At 52.5% G+C, this 15173-nt stretch overlaps 1 protein-coding gene across 2 annotated transcripts in view; it reads left to right on the top strand.

Annotated features, from left to right (window-relative positions):
- The window catches only part of CSE1L (chromosome segregation 1 like), a 296982-nt gene that overhangs the window by 97816 nt on the left and 183993 nt on the right, over positions 1–15173 (top strand). For both annotated transcript variants that reach the window (XM_069243443.1, XM_069243444.1), the window contains 2 exons: positions 4500–4565; positions 14901–15103. In XM_069243443.1, coding sequence (XP_069099544.1) covers positions 4500–4565; positions 14901–15103 — 269 coding nt within the window. The remainder of the gene's footprint in view (positions 1–4499; positions 4566–14900; positions 15104–15173) is intronic.

Here is a 15173-nt window from a genome sequence, read left to right as displayed (position 1 = left end):
GAAGTTTAGGAAAGATGCTTTGGTCAATTTAATAAACTACGTATAAAAACAGTTATTTTGGAAAACTGTTATGACTTGGAACTCTCTGCTGCATGCGCTCTCTGGGGCCGGCATGCGCCGTCTCTCTGGTTTTCTCTCTGCCTCCTGCTCTCTTTCTCTCTGCCTCCTGCTCTCTCCCTGCCTCCTGGCCCCGCGCTCTCGCTCTCTGCCTCCTGCACGACACGCTCTCTCGTTCTCTGCCTCGTGCGCTCTCTCGTTCTCTGCCTCGTGCGCTCTCTCGTTCTCTGCCTCGTGCGCTCTCTCGTTCTCTGCCTCGTGCGCTCTCTCGTTCTCTGCCTCGTGCGCGCTCTCGTTCTCTGCCTCGTGCGCTCTCGTTCTCTGCCTCATGCGCTCTCTCGTTCTCTGCCTCATGCGCTCTCTCGTTCTCTGCCTCATGCGCTCTCTCGTTCTCTGCCTCATGCGCTCTCTCGTTCTCTGCCTTGTGCGCTCTCTGCCTCCTGCGCTCTCGTTCTCTGCCTCCTGCGCTCTCTGCCTCCTGCGCTCTCTCGCTCTCTGCCTCCTGCGCCCTCTGCCTCCTGCGCGCTCTCGCCCTCTGCCTCCTGCGCGCTCTCGCGCTCTGCCTCCTGCGCTCTCTTGCTCTCTGCCTCCTTCGCCACATGCTCTCTCGCTCGCTGCTTCCTGCGCGATGGGTGCTCTCGCTCGCTGCCTTCTGCGCGATGGGTGCTCTCGCTCGCTGCCTTCTGCGCGATGGGTGCTCTCGCTCGCTGCCTTCTGCGCGATGGGTGCTCTTGCTCGCTGCCTTCTGCGCGATGGGTGCTCTCGCTCGCTGCATTCTGGGCGATGGGTGCTCTCGCTCGCTGCCTTCTGCGCGATGTTTGCTCTCGCTCGCTGCCTCCTGCGCGATGGGTGCTCTTGCTCGCTGCCTCTTGCGCGATGGGTGCTCTCGCTCGCTGCCTCCTGCGCGATGGGTGCTCTCGCTCGCTGCCTCCTGCGCGATGGGTGCTCTCGCTCGCTGCCTCCTGCGCGATGCGTGCTTTTGCTCTCGCTCGCTGCCTCCTGCGCGACGCGCGCTTTTGCTCTCGCGCTTGCTGCCTCCTGCGACGCACGCTTGCTGCCTCCTGCGACGCACGCTTGCTGCCTCCTGCGACGCGCGCTTGCTGCCTCCTGCGACGCGCGCTTGCTGCCTCCTGCGACGCGCGCTTGCTGCCTCCTGCGACGCGCGCTTTTGCTCTCTGCCTCCTGCGCGACGCGCGCTCTTGCTCTCTGCCTCCTGCGCGACGCGCGCTTCTGCGCGACGCGCGCTCTTGCTCTCTGCCTCCTGCGCGACGCGCGCTCTTGCTCTCTGCCTCCTGCGCGACGCGCGCTTTTGCTCTCTGCCTCCTGCGCGACGCGCGCTTTTGCTCTCTGCCTCCTGCGCGACGAGCGCTTTTGCTCTCTTGCTCTCTGCCTCCTGCGCGACGAGCGCTTTTGCTCTCTCGCGCTCTGCCTCCTGCGCTCTCGCGCTCTGCCTCCTGCGCTCTCGCTCTCTGCCTCCTGCGCTCTCGCTCTCTGCCTCCTGCGCTCTCGCTCTCTGCCTCCTGCGCTCTCGCTCTCTGCCTCCTGCGCTCTCGCTCTCTGCCTCCTGCGCTCTCTCGCTCTCTGCCTCCTGCGCTCTCTCGCTCTCTGCCTCCTGCGCTCTCTCGCTCTCTGCCTCCTGCGCTCTCTCGCTCTCTGCCTCCTGCGCTCTCTCGCTCTCTGCCTCCTGCGCTCTCTCGCTCTCTGCCTCCTGCGCTCTCTCGCTCTCTGCCTCCTGCGCTCTCTGCCTCCTGCGCTCTCTGCCTCCTGCGCTCTCTGCCTCCTGCGCTCTCTGCCTCCTGCGCTCTCTGCCTCCTGCGCTCTCTGCCTCCTGCGCTCTCTGCCTCCTGCGCTCTCTGCCTCCTGCGCTCTCTGCCTCCTGCGCTCTCTGCCTCCTGCGCTCTCTGCCTCCTGCGCTCTCTGCCTCCTGCGCTCTCTCGCTCTCTGCCTCCTGCGCTCTCTCGCTCTCTGCCTCCTGCGCTCTCTCGCTCTCTGCCTCCTGCGCTCTCTCGCTCTCTGCCTCCTGCGCTCTCTGCCTCCTGCGCTCTCTCGCTCTCTGCCTCCTGCGCTCTCTCGCTCTCTGCCTCCTGCGCTCTCTCGCTCTCTGCCTCCTGCGCTCTCTCGCTCTCTGCCTCCTGCGCTCTCTCGCTCTCTGCCTCCTGCGCTCTCTCGCTCTCTGCCTCCTGCGCTCTCTCGCTCTCTGCCTCCTGCGCTCTCTCGCTCTCTGCCTCCTGCGCTCTCTCGCTCTCTGCCTCCTGCGCTCTCGCGCTCTCTGCCTCCTGCGCTCTCGCTCTCTGCCTCCTGCGCTCTCGCTCTCTGCCTCCTGCGCTCTCGCTCTCTGCCTCCTGCGCTCTCGCTCTCTGCCTCCTGCGCTCTCGCTCTCTGCCTCCTGCGCTCTCGCTCTCTGCCTCCTGCGCTCTCGCTCTCTGCCTCCTGCGCTCTCGCTCTCTGCCTCCTGCGCTCTCGCGCTCTGCCTCCTGCGCTCTCGCGCTCTGCCTCCTGCGCTCTCGCTCTCTGCCTCCTGCGCTCTCGCTCTCTGCCTCCTGCGCTCTCGCGCTCTGCCTCCTGCGCTCTCGCGCTCTGCCTCCTGCGCTCTGCCTCCTGCGCTCTGCCTCCTGCGCTCTGCCTCCTGCGCTCTGCCTCCTGCGCTCTGCCTCCTGCGCTCTGCCTCCTGCGCTCTGCCTCCTGCGCTCTCTCGCTCTCTGCCTCCTGCGCTCTCTCGCTCTCTGCCTCCTGCGCTCTCTCGCTCTCTGCCTCCTGCGCTCTCTCGCTCTCTGCCTCCTGCGCTCTCTCGCTCTCTGCCTCCTGCGCTCTCTCGCTCTCTGCCTCCTGCGCTCTCTCGCTCTCTGCCTCCTGCGCTCTCTCGCTCTCTCGCTCTCTGCCTCCTGCGCTCTCTCGCTCTCTCGCTCTCTGCCTCCTGCGCTCTCTCGCTCTCTCGCTCTCTGCCTCCTGCGCTCTCTCGCTCTCTCGCTCTCTGCCTCCTGCGCTCTCTCGCTCTCTCGCTCTCTGCCTCCTGCGCTCTCTCGCTCTCTCGCTCTCTGCCTCCTGCGCTCTCTCGCTCTCTCGCTCTCTGCCTCCTGCGCTCTCTCGCTCTCTCGCTCTCTGCCTCCTGCGCTCTCTCGCTCTCTGCCTCCTGCGCTCTCTCGCTCTCTGCCTCCTGCGCTCTCTCGCTCTCTGCCTCCTGCGCTCTCTCGCTCTCTGCCTCCTGCGCTCTCTCGCTCTCTGCCTCCTGCGCTCTCTCGCTCTCTGCCTCCTGCGCTCTCTCGCTCTCTGCCTCCTGCGCTCTCGCTCTCTGCCTCCTGCGCTCTCTCGCTCTCTGCCTCCTGCGCTCTCTCGCTCTCTGCCTCCTGCGCTCTCTCGCTCTCTGCCTCCTGCGCTCTCTCTCGCTCTCTGCCTCCTGCGCTCTCTCTCGCTCTCTGCCTCCTGCGCGCTCTCTCGCTCTCTGCCTCCTGCGCGCGCTCTCGCTCTCTGCCTCCTGCGCGCGCTCTCGCTCTCTGCCTCCTGCGCGCGCTCTCGCTCTCTGCCTCCTGCGCGCGCTCTCGCTCTCTGCCTCCTGCGCGCGCTCTCGCTCTCTGCCTCCTGCGCGCTCTCTCGCTCTCTGCCTCCTGCGCGCTCTCTCGCTCTCTGCCTCCTGCGCGCTCTCTCGCTCTCTGCCTCCTGCGCGCTCTCTCGCTCTCTGCCTCCTGCGCGCTCTCTCGCTCTCTGCCTCCTGCGCGCTCTCTCGCTCTCTGCCTCCTGCGCGCTCTCTCGCTCTCTGCCTCCTGCGCGCTCTCTGCCTCCTGCGCGCTCTCTGCCTCCTGCGCGCTCTCTGCCTCCTGCGCGCTCTCTGCCTCCTGCGCGCTCTCTGCCTCCTGCGCGCTCTCTCGCTCTCTGCCTCCTGCGCGACGCACGCATTTGCTCTCGCTCGCTGCCTCCTGCGCGACGCACGCATTTGCTCTCGCTCGCTGCCTCCTGCGCGACGCACGCATTTGCTCTCGCTCGCTGCCTCCTGCGCGACGCACGCATTTGCTCGCGCTTGCTGCCTCCTGCGACGCACGCTTGCTGCCTCCTGCGCGACGCGTGCTTTTGCTCTCGCTCTCTTGCGCTCTGCCTCCTGCGCGACGAGCGCTTTTGCTCTCGCTCTCTTGCGCTCTGCCTCCTGCGCGACGTGCGCTTTTGCTCTCGCTCTCTTGCGCTCTGCCTCCTGCGCGACGTGCGCTTTTGCTCTCTTGCGCTCTGCCTCCTGCGCGACGTGCGCTTTTGCTCTCTTGCGCTCTGCCTCCTGCGCGACGTGCGCTTTTGCTCTCTTGCGCTCTGCCGCCTCTCTGAGGTCATCTGACTTTGTGTTCCTCGGTCTCTTTTCCTTGGGCTGAATAAGACAAATCATGTGTGTGTTGAATTATAGCACGCTTTGTATATTCCCTTTTTATGGAGTTTTAAACAACTGAATTTTCCCTATCTTGCAGCTGCTGATGAAGAGGCTTTTGAAGATAATTCTGAAGAGTACATTAGAAGAGATTTGGAAGGATCTGGTAATTTAATTTGCATGCTTATGAAATACCCATTAGTACAGTGCCTGCATACACTTTACTTTGTAATATTGGTGTATCTTTATTTTTAATGTATTACTTTACTGCTCATCCGCCTTCACTCTCTAGTGGCACTGCAATGCCATTGGCAGCGGAAGTTAACACTGTCTGGAAAGCAGCAGTTATTAATCATCAGATTAGAAGCTGTCGCAATCATATTGTGCGTAGGTTGTGATGCCTACTTCATTGTAATCCCAGACCTCAAAATCTGGTAGCGACTTCTAGCTGCAGATTGCTTACCTTAGAATATTCCTCTGGTGTCAGACTGAATATGGAAATTTTTGGTGAGCAGAACCCCTGCACGCTGGTAGGTGGAATTGTCCAGCTCCATTTGGCATTGTCTACAGCGCTTCTCTGTTCAAAGCGACATGCGCGTTGCATATATAGGCGCCACTGCAGAGGACTGGCATCACTTCCTTTCTTTCTGTTCCTGTCCGTGCCGATCCAGAGAGAGCTACCCCAAGTCATTTACTGACTGACACTTTTTCAACTATTTAATTGATTTTTCAATACTTTGTCTTGTGGTGAGCAGGAGATCAACCAGAAAGCTAGGTTTTAAAACATGAGGCAGCAGTCAGTCAAATGTCTGACTGACCCACACTTGGTTTGCTTTTGGTGTCTGGACCATGATCATAACACCAAGACTTGCAAGGATTTTCGCGCCATGAATCCTAAGGTAGCAGTCTCTCCAGCTCTGCGCTGCCTGACTCCCAAGACATTACAGATCTTGTTCATGAGGAAGCTCCTGAGATCGCTCACAAAGTTGTACCTGGCAATCTTCGTCCCTCTCCAAGTCATCCGATAAGTCTGATTCGTTCCACACAAAAGTTGTCATCAAAGAGGTCTTTGACTTTGCCACACAAGTCTTCAGACGAGTTGTAAGGCTGTCTGCACTGGAAGCCTGTCTCTGCAGTGGAGCCTGGGTTGTCTCTGTGCCTCCCTGAGTTTCTGGGAGCCGGAGCGACCCCATTTCCAACTCAAAGAATTTTATGAGGCCATGTACGTTTTCTGGGGGTGGCTTGCCCCCTCTTGATTGGCCTCAGGCCTCACAGGTCCGGTAGAGGCCCCTACTGGTCTTCTGCCAGCAGACTTGCCCTTGACACCGGTCAGGTCCCACGGATACAGTAACCGATGCGGAGCGGTGCAAGTAGAGTGACCTCAACTTCCCTGGTTCCACCAACCCCCAGTGGTGGTGCCGCCACCCCATCATTCACAACTCCGACATGGAGCCGGACAGGTAGTGTCTGAAGCCAGCTCCAGAGCTAGTGTGATGATTGGGAGGAGTCTGTGGACTGCTATGGATTCCAGACATTAGAGGATCCTGAGGACAGCTGGTATGAGCATCTGACAGATGCCAGTGTACTGGACACCTCCCCAGACTCTTGCCTGGTCTCTCCCCACTATTGTGGATATGAAGGTAGGTGTCTCATTTGCACTGGTGGTGCAAAGAGCTGCTGATATCTTGGACCTTACGCTATCCTCAGTGGCAGTAAAGACAAATGCGTTGACAGAGGTGCTTCAGCCGGGAGTTGCCCCTGCTAAACCATCACTCCCAATTAATAAATCTGTACTGACTTCCTATTCGGGGCCTGGCCCAAGCCTTGGAGAGGGGCTCCTGTGCATAGGACAATTGCCAGCTAGTGTCCGCCCTAGGGGATCAGAGTTTCCTCACCCAGCACACCACCCCGGAGAGCTTGGTGGTGTCCAGGCCTGCACCTCAAAATCAAACTGTATTCCACTCCACTGGATAGGGAATCGAAAAGGCGGAATACCATCGGGAAGAGAATGTTCTCTACTGCCAGCCTGGTACTGCATTTGGTGAAATCTGTGTGCCTCTTGGGGCGATACTTCCATACGATCTTAAATTTAGTTGTGCAGGTGCTTGAAGGAGTCCGAGCCATACTGAAGCTATTGCTGATGGGAGAGAAGCAGCCAAGTTCCACATAAGATGTGGACTGGACACGACGGACACACTGGGCAGAGTAATTTTTGTTGGTGGCCCTTAGGTAAAATGCCTGGTGTGAAACATTGGCATCTCGGGAAATGTCCAGCCCTCTTTGATGGGCATGCCCATTGATGGCTCCTGCCTCTTCTGAGAGAAGGCAGACACACAGTGCTGGATCGCTTTAAAGACGGGGGCTACGGCCAGGTCCTTGGGTCTTTTCATGGCCCCTCGCAAATCCCAGTTTACCTTCTGCCCCTTTTGTGGCCACGGAAGGGACTTTCAACCTAGTCTACTCTCCTAGCCAGCAAGTTTCACAATCTTCTCAGGGGCATGTGCGCATCTCCAACATACCAAGTGGGACAGGTAGAGAAAAGTCAGGCCAGTTCTCTCACTAACCTTGATAACAACAGTGCGCCCCCACCCCCCTCCTGACAGTTGAAGCCTCCAAACCACATAACCTTTTCTTGCATCCTGCTTGTGACATGTCTGGCATATGTGGGCTGTGCAGTGGGACCAGAAGTCCTAGTTGAGCGCAGCATCAGGGTAATCTCTGACATCGTCCAGATCTCTGAGGTAACTGCCAAAGATCTAAAATGGTGGCTAATGAATTGGAATTGGGTCAGTGGCAAACCCCACTCTCTTCCCCAACCAGAGCTGGCTGTAGTGACAAATGCATCATTTCTGGGCTAGGGTGGCCATCTGACCTCTGGCAGAATCCGGGCTTCATATTAATCTGTTGGAGCTTCGAGTGATCCGGTTGGCATTGAAAGCCTTTCTTCCTTCTTTCAGTAGAAGGCTATTACAGGTATTTACAGATAACACCACTGCCATGTGGTATTTCATGAAACCGGGTTGGGTGGAGTCGTGAACCGTATGTCAAGGTGTCTTGCGCCTCTGGACATGGCTGGAACACCACGGCATATACCTAGTGGTTCAACATCTGATGGGCTCCTTAAGCTCCAGAGCGGACAAACTAAACTGTCAATGCCAACGGATCACTAACTGCATCTCCATCCGGAGGTGAAGCAAGGTCTCTTTCAAGAGTGGGGATAAAATTGGTTAGATATGTTTGCTTCTGCAGAGAATACGCAATGTCAGCAGTTTGCATGCAGCTCAGAGGCTCATCATCTGGAGTAGAACTCTGCCCTCTTGCATTCCTTTCCACCAATATCACTCCTGCACAGACTTCTCCGGAAGATCGGGAATCACTGAGCCTAAGTCGATCTTGTGGCTCTTGATTGAGCACGGAAAGTCTGGTATACCGAGCTGTTGAGCATTAGTTCTCCAACCGACTGCCTCTTCAAGAAGATCTTCTGTCTCAGCAGTAGGGCAGAATTCTTCTCCCGAACCAGTAGACTTCGCCTTCATGTAAGGAGATTGAGTGGTGACAATTGACAGCTTTTGACCTGCTGCCCAAAGTCTGCAGTGTTATCTTGACAGCCAGGCATCCCTCCAACAAGACAGAATACTCCTGCCTTTTGAAGCAAGTTTGTGGCATGCGTGTGCAGATAAACAAGTCGACCCTCTATCTGCACCATCTCCCAGGTTCTTTAGTTCATCCTTTGCTTTGCCCAGCCAAGTTCTTCTTTGGGCACATTGAAAGGTATCTTTCTGCCAGTTGCCAGATCAGCCATCTCTTCTTAAATCCTCTGTAGTGGATAAGTTCTTGAAAGGCCTCAGTATTTGTTCTACCCAGTGTCTTTTATTATGCCAGTGGGATCCTAACTACATTCTTACTTTGCTGATTGGCGCTCCCTTTGAGCTGCTCTACTACTATCCATTCACACTGCGGACCATCAAAACAGCCTTTCTGGTGGTGATAACATCTGCTGGGAGGGTCAATGAGTAATAGGCACTGTCTGCACATACTCCATATCTTGCTTTCTTCCAGCCAAACTGATTCTTTGAACTAGAGCACCCTTGTTACCATAGGGAGCATCTCCTTTCCATGTAGGCTGGTCCATCACTCTGACTACCTTTTATACTCCAACTCACCCCTCTTAGAAAGAGGAGAGACTCTTTTTTTTTTTTTCTGTAGACCCAAAAAGAGTGTTGTTGTTCTACCTTGATCGTACTAGTTAGTCCCGGATGGACGATCATCTCTTTGTGGGGTATGTTGGAGCCAAAAAAGGGAAGGCGGTTCAGAAGTGAACCATCTCGCAATGGATAGTTCTGTGCATCAAAATCTGCTATGCATTGTCCAAAAAGCAACCCCCTGAGGTTTTGCAAGCTCACTCTACCAGAGCCAAAGCTGTGACCACTGCATTAGCTCAAGGAGTTCCTGTCCTTTGTATCTGTCAGGCAGCAACATGGGATTCCTTGCACACGTTTACTAACCGCCCTTGTCTAGACAGTCAGGTCTAGCATGACAGTAATTTTGCCTGGTCACTCCTACAGGACTTTAGACTAAACTGTATTGCAGCCCCACCTCCGAGGATGGTATTGCTTTAGTATCTATTCTAAGGGAAGGAATCTGCGGCTAGAAATCTATCAGCTGTACAAATTACTTATCTTCGCTAACGCCTTATCAGGTAGAGACTTTCTAGCCACAGATTCCTTACTGATCCTCCCCACACTGCGAGTGGATTATATTGTTAAAGGTTAACCCCCTTAAGGGCTCTACCTTTGCACACCAGTTAACAGTGTTCCCTGTGGTGCCCTGCTTCTGGCGTGGATAGTTGCTAAAAGAAACAGATGTCCGCGCACTGGGGTGGCACCGCCTATGTCACTTCGAGTACCAATGACTCCACCTACTAGCGCGCGTGGGGTACTGCTCACCAAAAATCTCTGGAACCGGGCTGACACCTGGAGAATATTCTAAGGTAAGGAATCGGCGGCTTGATAGTCTGTACCAGAGACGGCGTTACCGAAAGTAACTTGTTCATCATGTTCATTTACTCGAATGGAGCACATGTAAAAGTGTTTGTCTTTTTCTGTTACATTGTTATTCAGAACGGAATTTGAGCTTGTATGCCTTACTCTCCAAAAACAAATTGGACAAGGGTTGTAAGGAAATGGCTCCTTGGCATGGTTACCCCCTGACTTTTTGCCTTTGCTGATGCTATGTTTTGAATTGAAAGTGTGCTGAGGCCTGATAACCAGGCCCCAGCACCAGTGTTCTTTCCCTAACCTGTACTTTTGATTCCACAATTGGCACCCCCTGGCATCCAGGTAAGTCCCTTGTAACTGGTACCCCTGGTACCAAGGGCCCTGATGCCAGGGAAGGTCTCTAAGGGCTGCAGCATGTCTTATGCCACCCTGGGGACCCCTCACTCAGCACAGACACACTGCTTACCAGCTTGTGTGTGCTGGTGAGAACAAAACGAGTAAGTCGACATGGCACTCCCCTCAGGGTGCCATGCCAACCTCACACTGCCTATGCAGTATAGATAAGTCACCCCTCTAGTAGGCCTTACAGCCCTAAGGCAGGGTGCACTATACCATAGGTGAGGGCACCAGTACATGAGTACTGTGCCCCTACAGTGTCTAAGCCAAACCTTAGACATTGTAAGTGCAGGGTAGCCATAAGAGTATATGGTCTGGGAGTCTGTCAAACACGGACTCCACAGCACCATAATGGCTACACTGAAAACTGGGAAGTTTGGTATCAAACTTCTCAGCACAATAAATGCACACTGATGCCAGTGTACATTTTATTGTGAAATACACCCCAGAGGGCACCTTAGAGGTGCCCCCTGAAACCTTAACCGACTATCTGTGTAGGCTGACTAGTTCCAGCAGCCTGCCACAACCGAGACATGTTGCTGGCCCCATGGGGAGAGTGCCTTTGTCACTCTGAGGCCAGTAACAAAGCCTGCACTGGGTGGAGATGCTAACACCTCCCCCAGGCAGGAGCTGTGACACCTGGCGGTGAGCCTCAAAGGCTCACCCCTTTGTGCCAGCACCGCAGGACACTCCAGCTAGTGGAGTTGCCCGCCCCCTCCGGCCACGGCCCCCACTTTTGGCGGCAAGGCCGGAGGAAATAATGAGAATAACAAGGAGGAGTCACTGGCCAGTCAGGACAGCCCCTAAGGTGTCCTGAGCTGAAGTGACTCTAACTTTTAGAAATCCTCCATCTTGCAGATGGAGGATTCCCCAATAGGATTAGGGATGTGACCCCCTCCCCTTGGGAGGAGGCACAAAGAGGGTGTACCCACCCTCAGGGCTAGTAGCCATTGGCTACTAACCCCCCAGACCTAAACACGCCCTTAACTTTAGTATTTAAGGGCTCCCCTGAACCTAAGAATTTAGATTCCTGCAACTTACCGAAGAAGACGACTGCTGAGCTGAAAACCCCTGCAGAAGAAGAAAGACACCACCAACTGCTTTGGCCCCAGTCCTACCGGCCTGTCTCCTGCCTTCTAAAGAACCCTGCTCCAGCGACGCTTTCTCCAGGACCAGCGACCTCTGAATCCTCAGAGGACTGCCCTACTTCCAAGAGACCAAGAAACTCCAGAGGACAGCGGCACTGCTCCAAAAGAACTGCAACTTTGTTTCAAGGAGCAGCTTTAAAGACCCCTGCAACTCCCCCGCAAGAAGCGTGAGACTTGCAACACTGCACCCGGCGACCCCGACTCGACTGGTGGAGAACCAACACCTCAGGGAGGACCCTCCGGCGACTCCGAGACCGTGAGTAACCAAAGTTGTCCCCCCTGAGCCCCCACAGCGACGCCTGCAGAGGGAATCCCGAGGCTCCCCCTGACCGCGACTGCCTGAACTCCATTTTCCGACGGCTGGAAAAGACCCTGCACCCGCAGCCCCCAGCACCTAAAGGAACGGAACTCCTGTGCAGGAGTGACCCCCAGGAGGCCCTCTCCCTTGCCCAGGTGGTGGCTACCCCGAGGAGCCCCCCCCCCCCTTGCCTGCCTGCGACGCTGAAGAGATCCCTTGATCTCTCATTGATTTACATTGAAAACCCAACGCTTGTTTCTACACTGCACCCGGCCGCCCCAGTGCCGCTGAGGGTGTACTTTTTTGTGTGAACTTGTGTCCCCCCCCCGGTGCCCTACAAAACCCCCCTGGTCTGCCCTCCGACGACGCGGGTACTTACCTGCTGGCAGACCGGAACCGGGGCACCCCCTTCTCTCCATTGCAGCCTATGCGTTTTGGGCACCTCTTTGACCTCTGCACCTGACCGGCCCTGAGCTGCTGGTGTGGTAACCTTGGGGTTGCTCTGAACCCCCAACGGTGGGCTACCGTGGACCAAAAACTGAAACCTGTAAGTGACTTACTTACCTGTGAAAACTAACGAGAACTTACCTCCCCCCAGGAACTGTGAAAATTGCACTGTGTCCACTTTTAAAACAGCTTATTGTGTTTTATGAAAAAAGTATTCATGCTAGTGTAATGATTTAAAGTTCCTAAAGTACTTACCTGCAATACCTTTCAAATGAGATATTACATGTAGAATTTGAACCTGTGGTTCTTAAAATAAACTAAGAAAAGATATTTTTCTATAACAAAACCTATTGGCTGGATTTGTCTCGGAGTGTGTTCCTCATTTATTGCCTGTGTGTATGTACAACAAATGCTTAACACTACTCCATGGATAAGCCTACTGCTCGACCACACTACCACAAAATAGAGCATTAGTATTATCTCTTTTTGCCACTATCTTACCTCTACGGGGAACCCTTGGACTCTGTGCATACTATTCCTTACTTTGAAATAGTGCATACAGAGCCAACTTCCTACAAGGGTGTTTTCTTTTTTTCTTCTAACTAACTTATTCTTAGTCGTTGTTGTTGTACCATACTGTTCCCCATTCCAAAGAAACCATTGACTAGAAAAGGCAGACTAAAGATGCCCTAGTTCTGTTAATGTTTATCTAGCTTTCTTGGCTCCCCTGACATGCGTTATTGGCTATCGCTTTGCGTGTGGATTTGTATCATACATAATCCATCTAATCCGTAAATGTTATGAAGGATTTGAGCATAAAAATACATTTTTGCGTGCTGATTCAAAATGGGATGGAGCTTTATCACTCGCTATTCAGTTTAATTTTATATTCCTATTTATTTAGTACAAATGTAAAGATATTCCGGGCCCCCAGAAATATTAAAGGCTCCTAGTGCAGGAGACATAAACGCAATAGATTGTAAGCACCTCCCAGTTCCTTAAACTTCCATCTTGTCTCTACCCACCACATACCCTGGTTCCAGGCCAAAACTCTCATTCTGAGCATCATGTGATGATTTAGGAAGCTTTAACCAAAATCTTGAGTAGCATAAATAAACTCAAGAAGCTTAAACTACCTTTCATAGGCTCTCTGCCTTAGTGAAATTATATTCACACCTGAATGACTAAATAGTGCATAATAAAATAGGTGAGCTTTTCTAAATATTTCATACACCCCACTTGTAACTACTTTTTTCTTACATGAAAAGACAAAAAATACTCCCTCAACTCCATGTTTTCACCCATGCGCCCATTATTCACAATCCAGTAAAACATTAGCTTCTTTTAATGGCCCTGATTTGAGTGGTATAAGAAAGATTAACTAGATTGTGTGTTTTTTTCAGTAGAAAGATAATGCATTCAAAGAAGTGTGCTTGGCTAAAGCATAGCGGTAATAAGGCCCAAACGAACAACCCATTAGTTCTAAAGAAAAATGTCTGATATAGCCTTTCTGTGTCCGGCACCCCCTTTGTGGGAGATAGCAAATACAGAATGTGAATATGCTTAACATCCTAATGCTTCCATAAGCTTTCTGTATTGCTAGTTCATCCTTTACCACAACTAATTTGTGCTGACATGGGTGAAGACCAATTTCTTGATGAGTCTTAACCAATTCATTATGTTTAACCCATCCTCTGTGCAAAATAAGCGAATACCACTTTTTGTGCATGTCAGTCTGACCACTTTGTTTTCATTGCTGATGGATAATATATCTGCTTTGACTGCTAACAACGGAATATGCTTTAAGTGTACACTAAAGCTTACAGCGTGGCAGGCCATAAGGTCATTAGAACATATAAAAAATAATGGGGATAGGGAGGATTAAAGGTCCAGTGTATACCCTCCGATGCAAGTGACTATTAAAGCAGTACACTGTTCCTAAGAGACCAAGGTGAACTATAGAGTACTCTGGGGTCCTAATTGATAGGAGCAAGAGTCCTCACACACCCAAATGGGTGTCATGCTTCATCATCGGACCAGCTCCTCGTCAGACCGGCGCTGCAATGTCTGACGGGCACCACCCAGTGGGGGGCTCTTTGCCGGAGATCTTTTTCTCGATGATGCCTCACTGTCCCGCAAATGAGTAGGGAGGAAGAAACGGGGAGAGTTCAAAGAATGAAATAGGAATAAAATTGGCTCAGGACCCTAGATAAATGCTAACTTTATTCTGTTTAGATTAGGGTGAAGGCCAAGATTAAAATATCAAAAAGAGAAAGTGAGATAGAGATGATGCTCAGCCCCTTTCAAACTATATGTCTAGTGATGGGAGGGTCAGGGTACTACGAGACCCACCTCAGAATTGGGTCGACATGTTTCACGTCTCGTGGTCCAGAACGGATCCAATGACGCTTCTTCAGGACCTAGTGTGAAAGAACTTCTCCAATTTTACAGCTAAGTTAGCTAATATGTAGTATTGCTGATAGTCAAAAAAAGGTAATCGTCAGTCACTTACACAAGTCTATTGTGATCAAGTGTTTAGTTCCTAATCGTCACCCCTCCTAGATTGAGTAGGGGCTTCATGGGATCACGCGGGCCATAAGCCAGATCAGCACAACATACTTTGTGGACGGACCTGGTGGAGGGCGGCTCAACCTACCCCTTGGACGCGCTCCCGAATAAGAACACTCTGGCCTTTGCAAACCATCAGTGGTGTGAACACTTAAGTGTCTTTCTTTCAGTGCAACATCTGCTTATAGCAACCTGACATTTACTGCAGCAATCCTTTCTTCCTCTAACCTTTCAGACGCCACTGCTCCTGCCTCACACTGGACATACTGAATGAATATGAACAGCACTAGTGCAAACCCTTGATGAAAACATTTTAGTATATTTTAGGCTGGGGCTTAAGAATGAAAACTGAATTGTGTTCCGTTTTTAGCTCTACTAAAAAGAAAAGTGTCTTTTCTTTTTTCTTTTTTTTTTTAAACATACCTCTGTTCAGTATTTATACTAAACTAATTAAAAGCTGCAGTCATGCATTTGATTGTCACCTGTGCTCTTCCTTGAATCCTTAAACAGGCTTATGAATTTGCTTGCAGTGCACTAGTGTGGTGGCTCTTAACCAAAAGCTGGTTTTCAGGACTACCAGGTCAGGTTCTTGAAGTACAGTTATTTGTAGGAGGTATTTGTTAAACATTTTCTCTTTTGTTTCTCAGATATTGACACCAGGCGCAGAGCAGCTTGTGACCTAGTGCGGGGTTTGTGCAAGTTTTTTGAAGGGCCTGTTACTAGCATCTTTTCTGGTTATGTTAGTTCCATGCTTCTGGAATATTCTAAGAACCCAGCGACTAACTGGAAGCACAAAGATGCGGCAATTTACCTGGTCACATCGCTTGCATCAAAAGCACAGACACAGAAGGTAAGTGTCTGTGTTGAAATTATATGTTGAATTTTATTTAACAATTTGTTTTCTTGTGAATTATTAACTT

The sequence above is a fragment of the Pleurodeles waltl genome, chromosome 7, assembly GCF_031143425.1.
Source record: "Pleurodeles waltl isolate 20211129_DDA chromosome 7, aPleWal1.hap1.20221129, whole genome shotgun sequence".
NCBI classification, from domain to species: Eukaryota; Metazoa; Chordata; class Amphibia; order Caudata; family Salamandridae; genus Pleurodeles; species Pleurodeles waltl.
The sequence above is the reverse complement of the archived record's forward strand: the minus strand, read 5'-3'. Positions and strand labels throughout refer to the sequence as shown.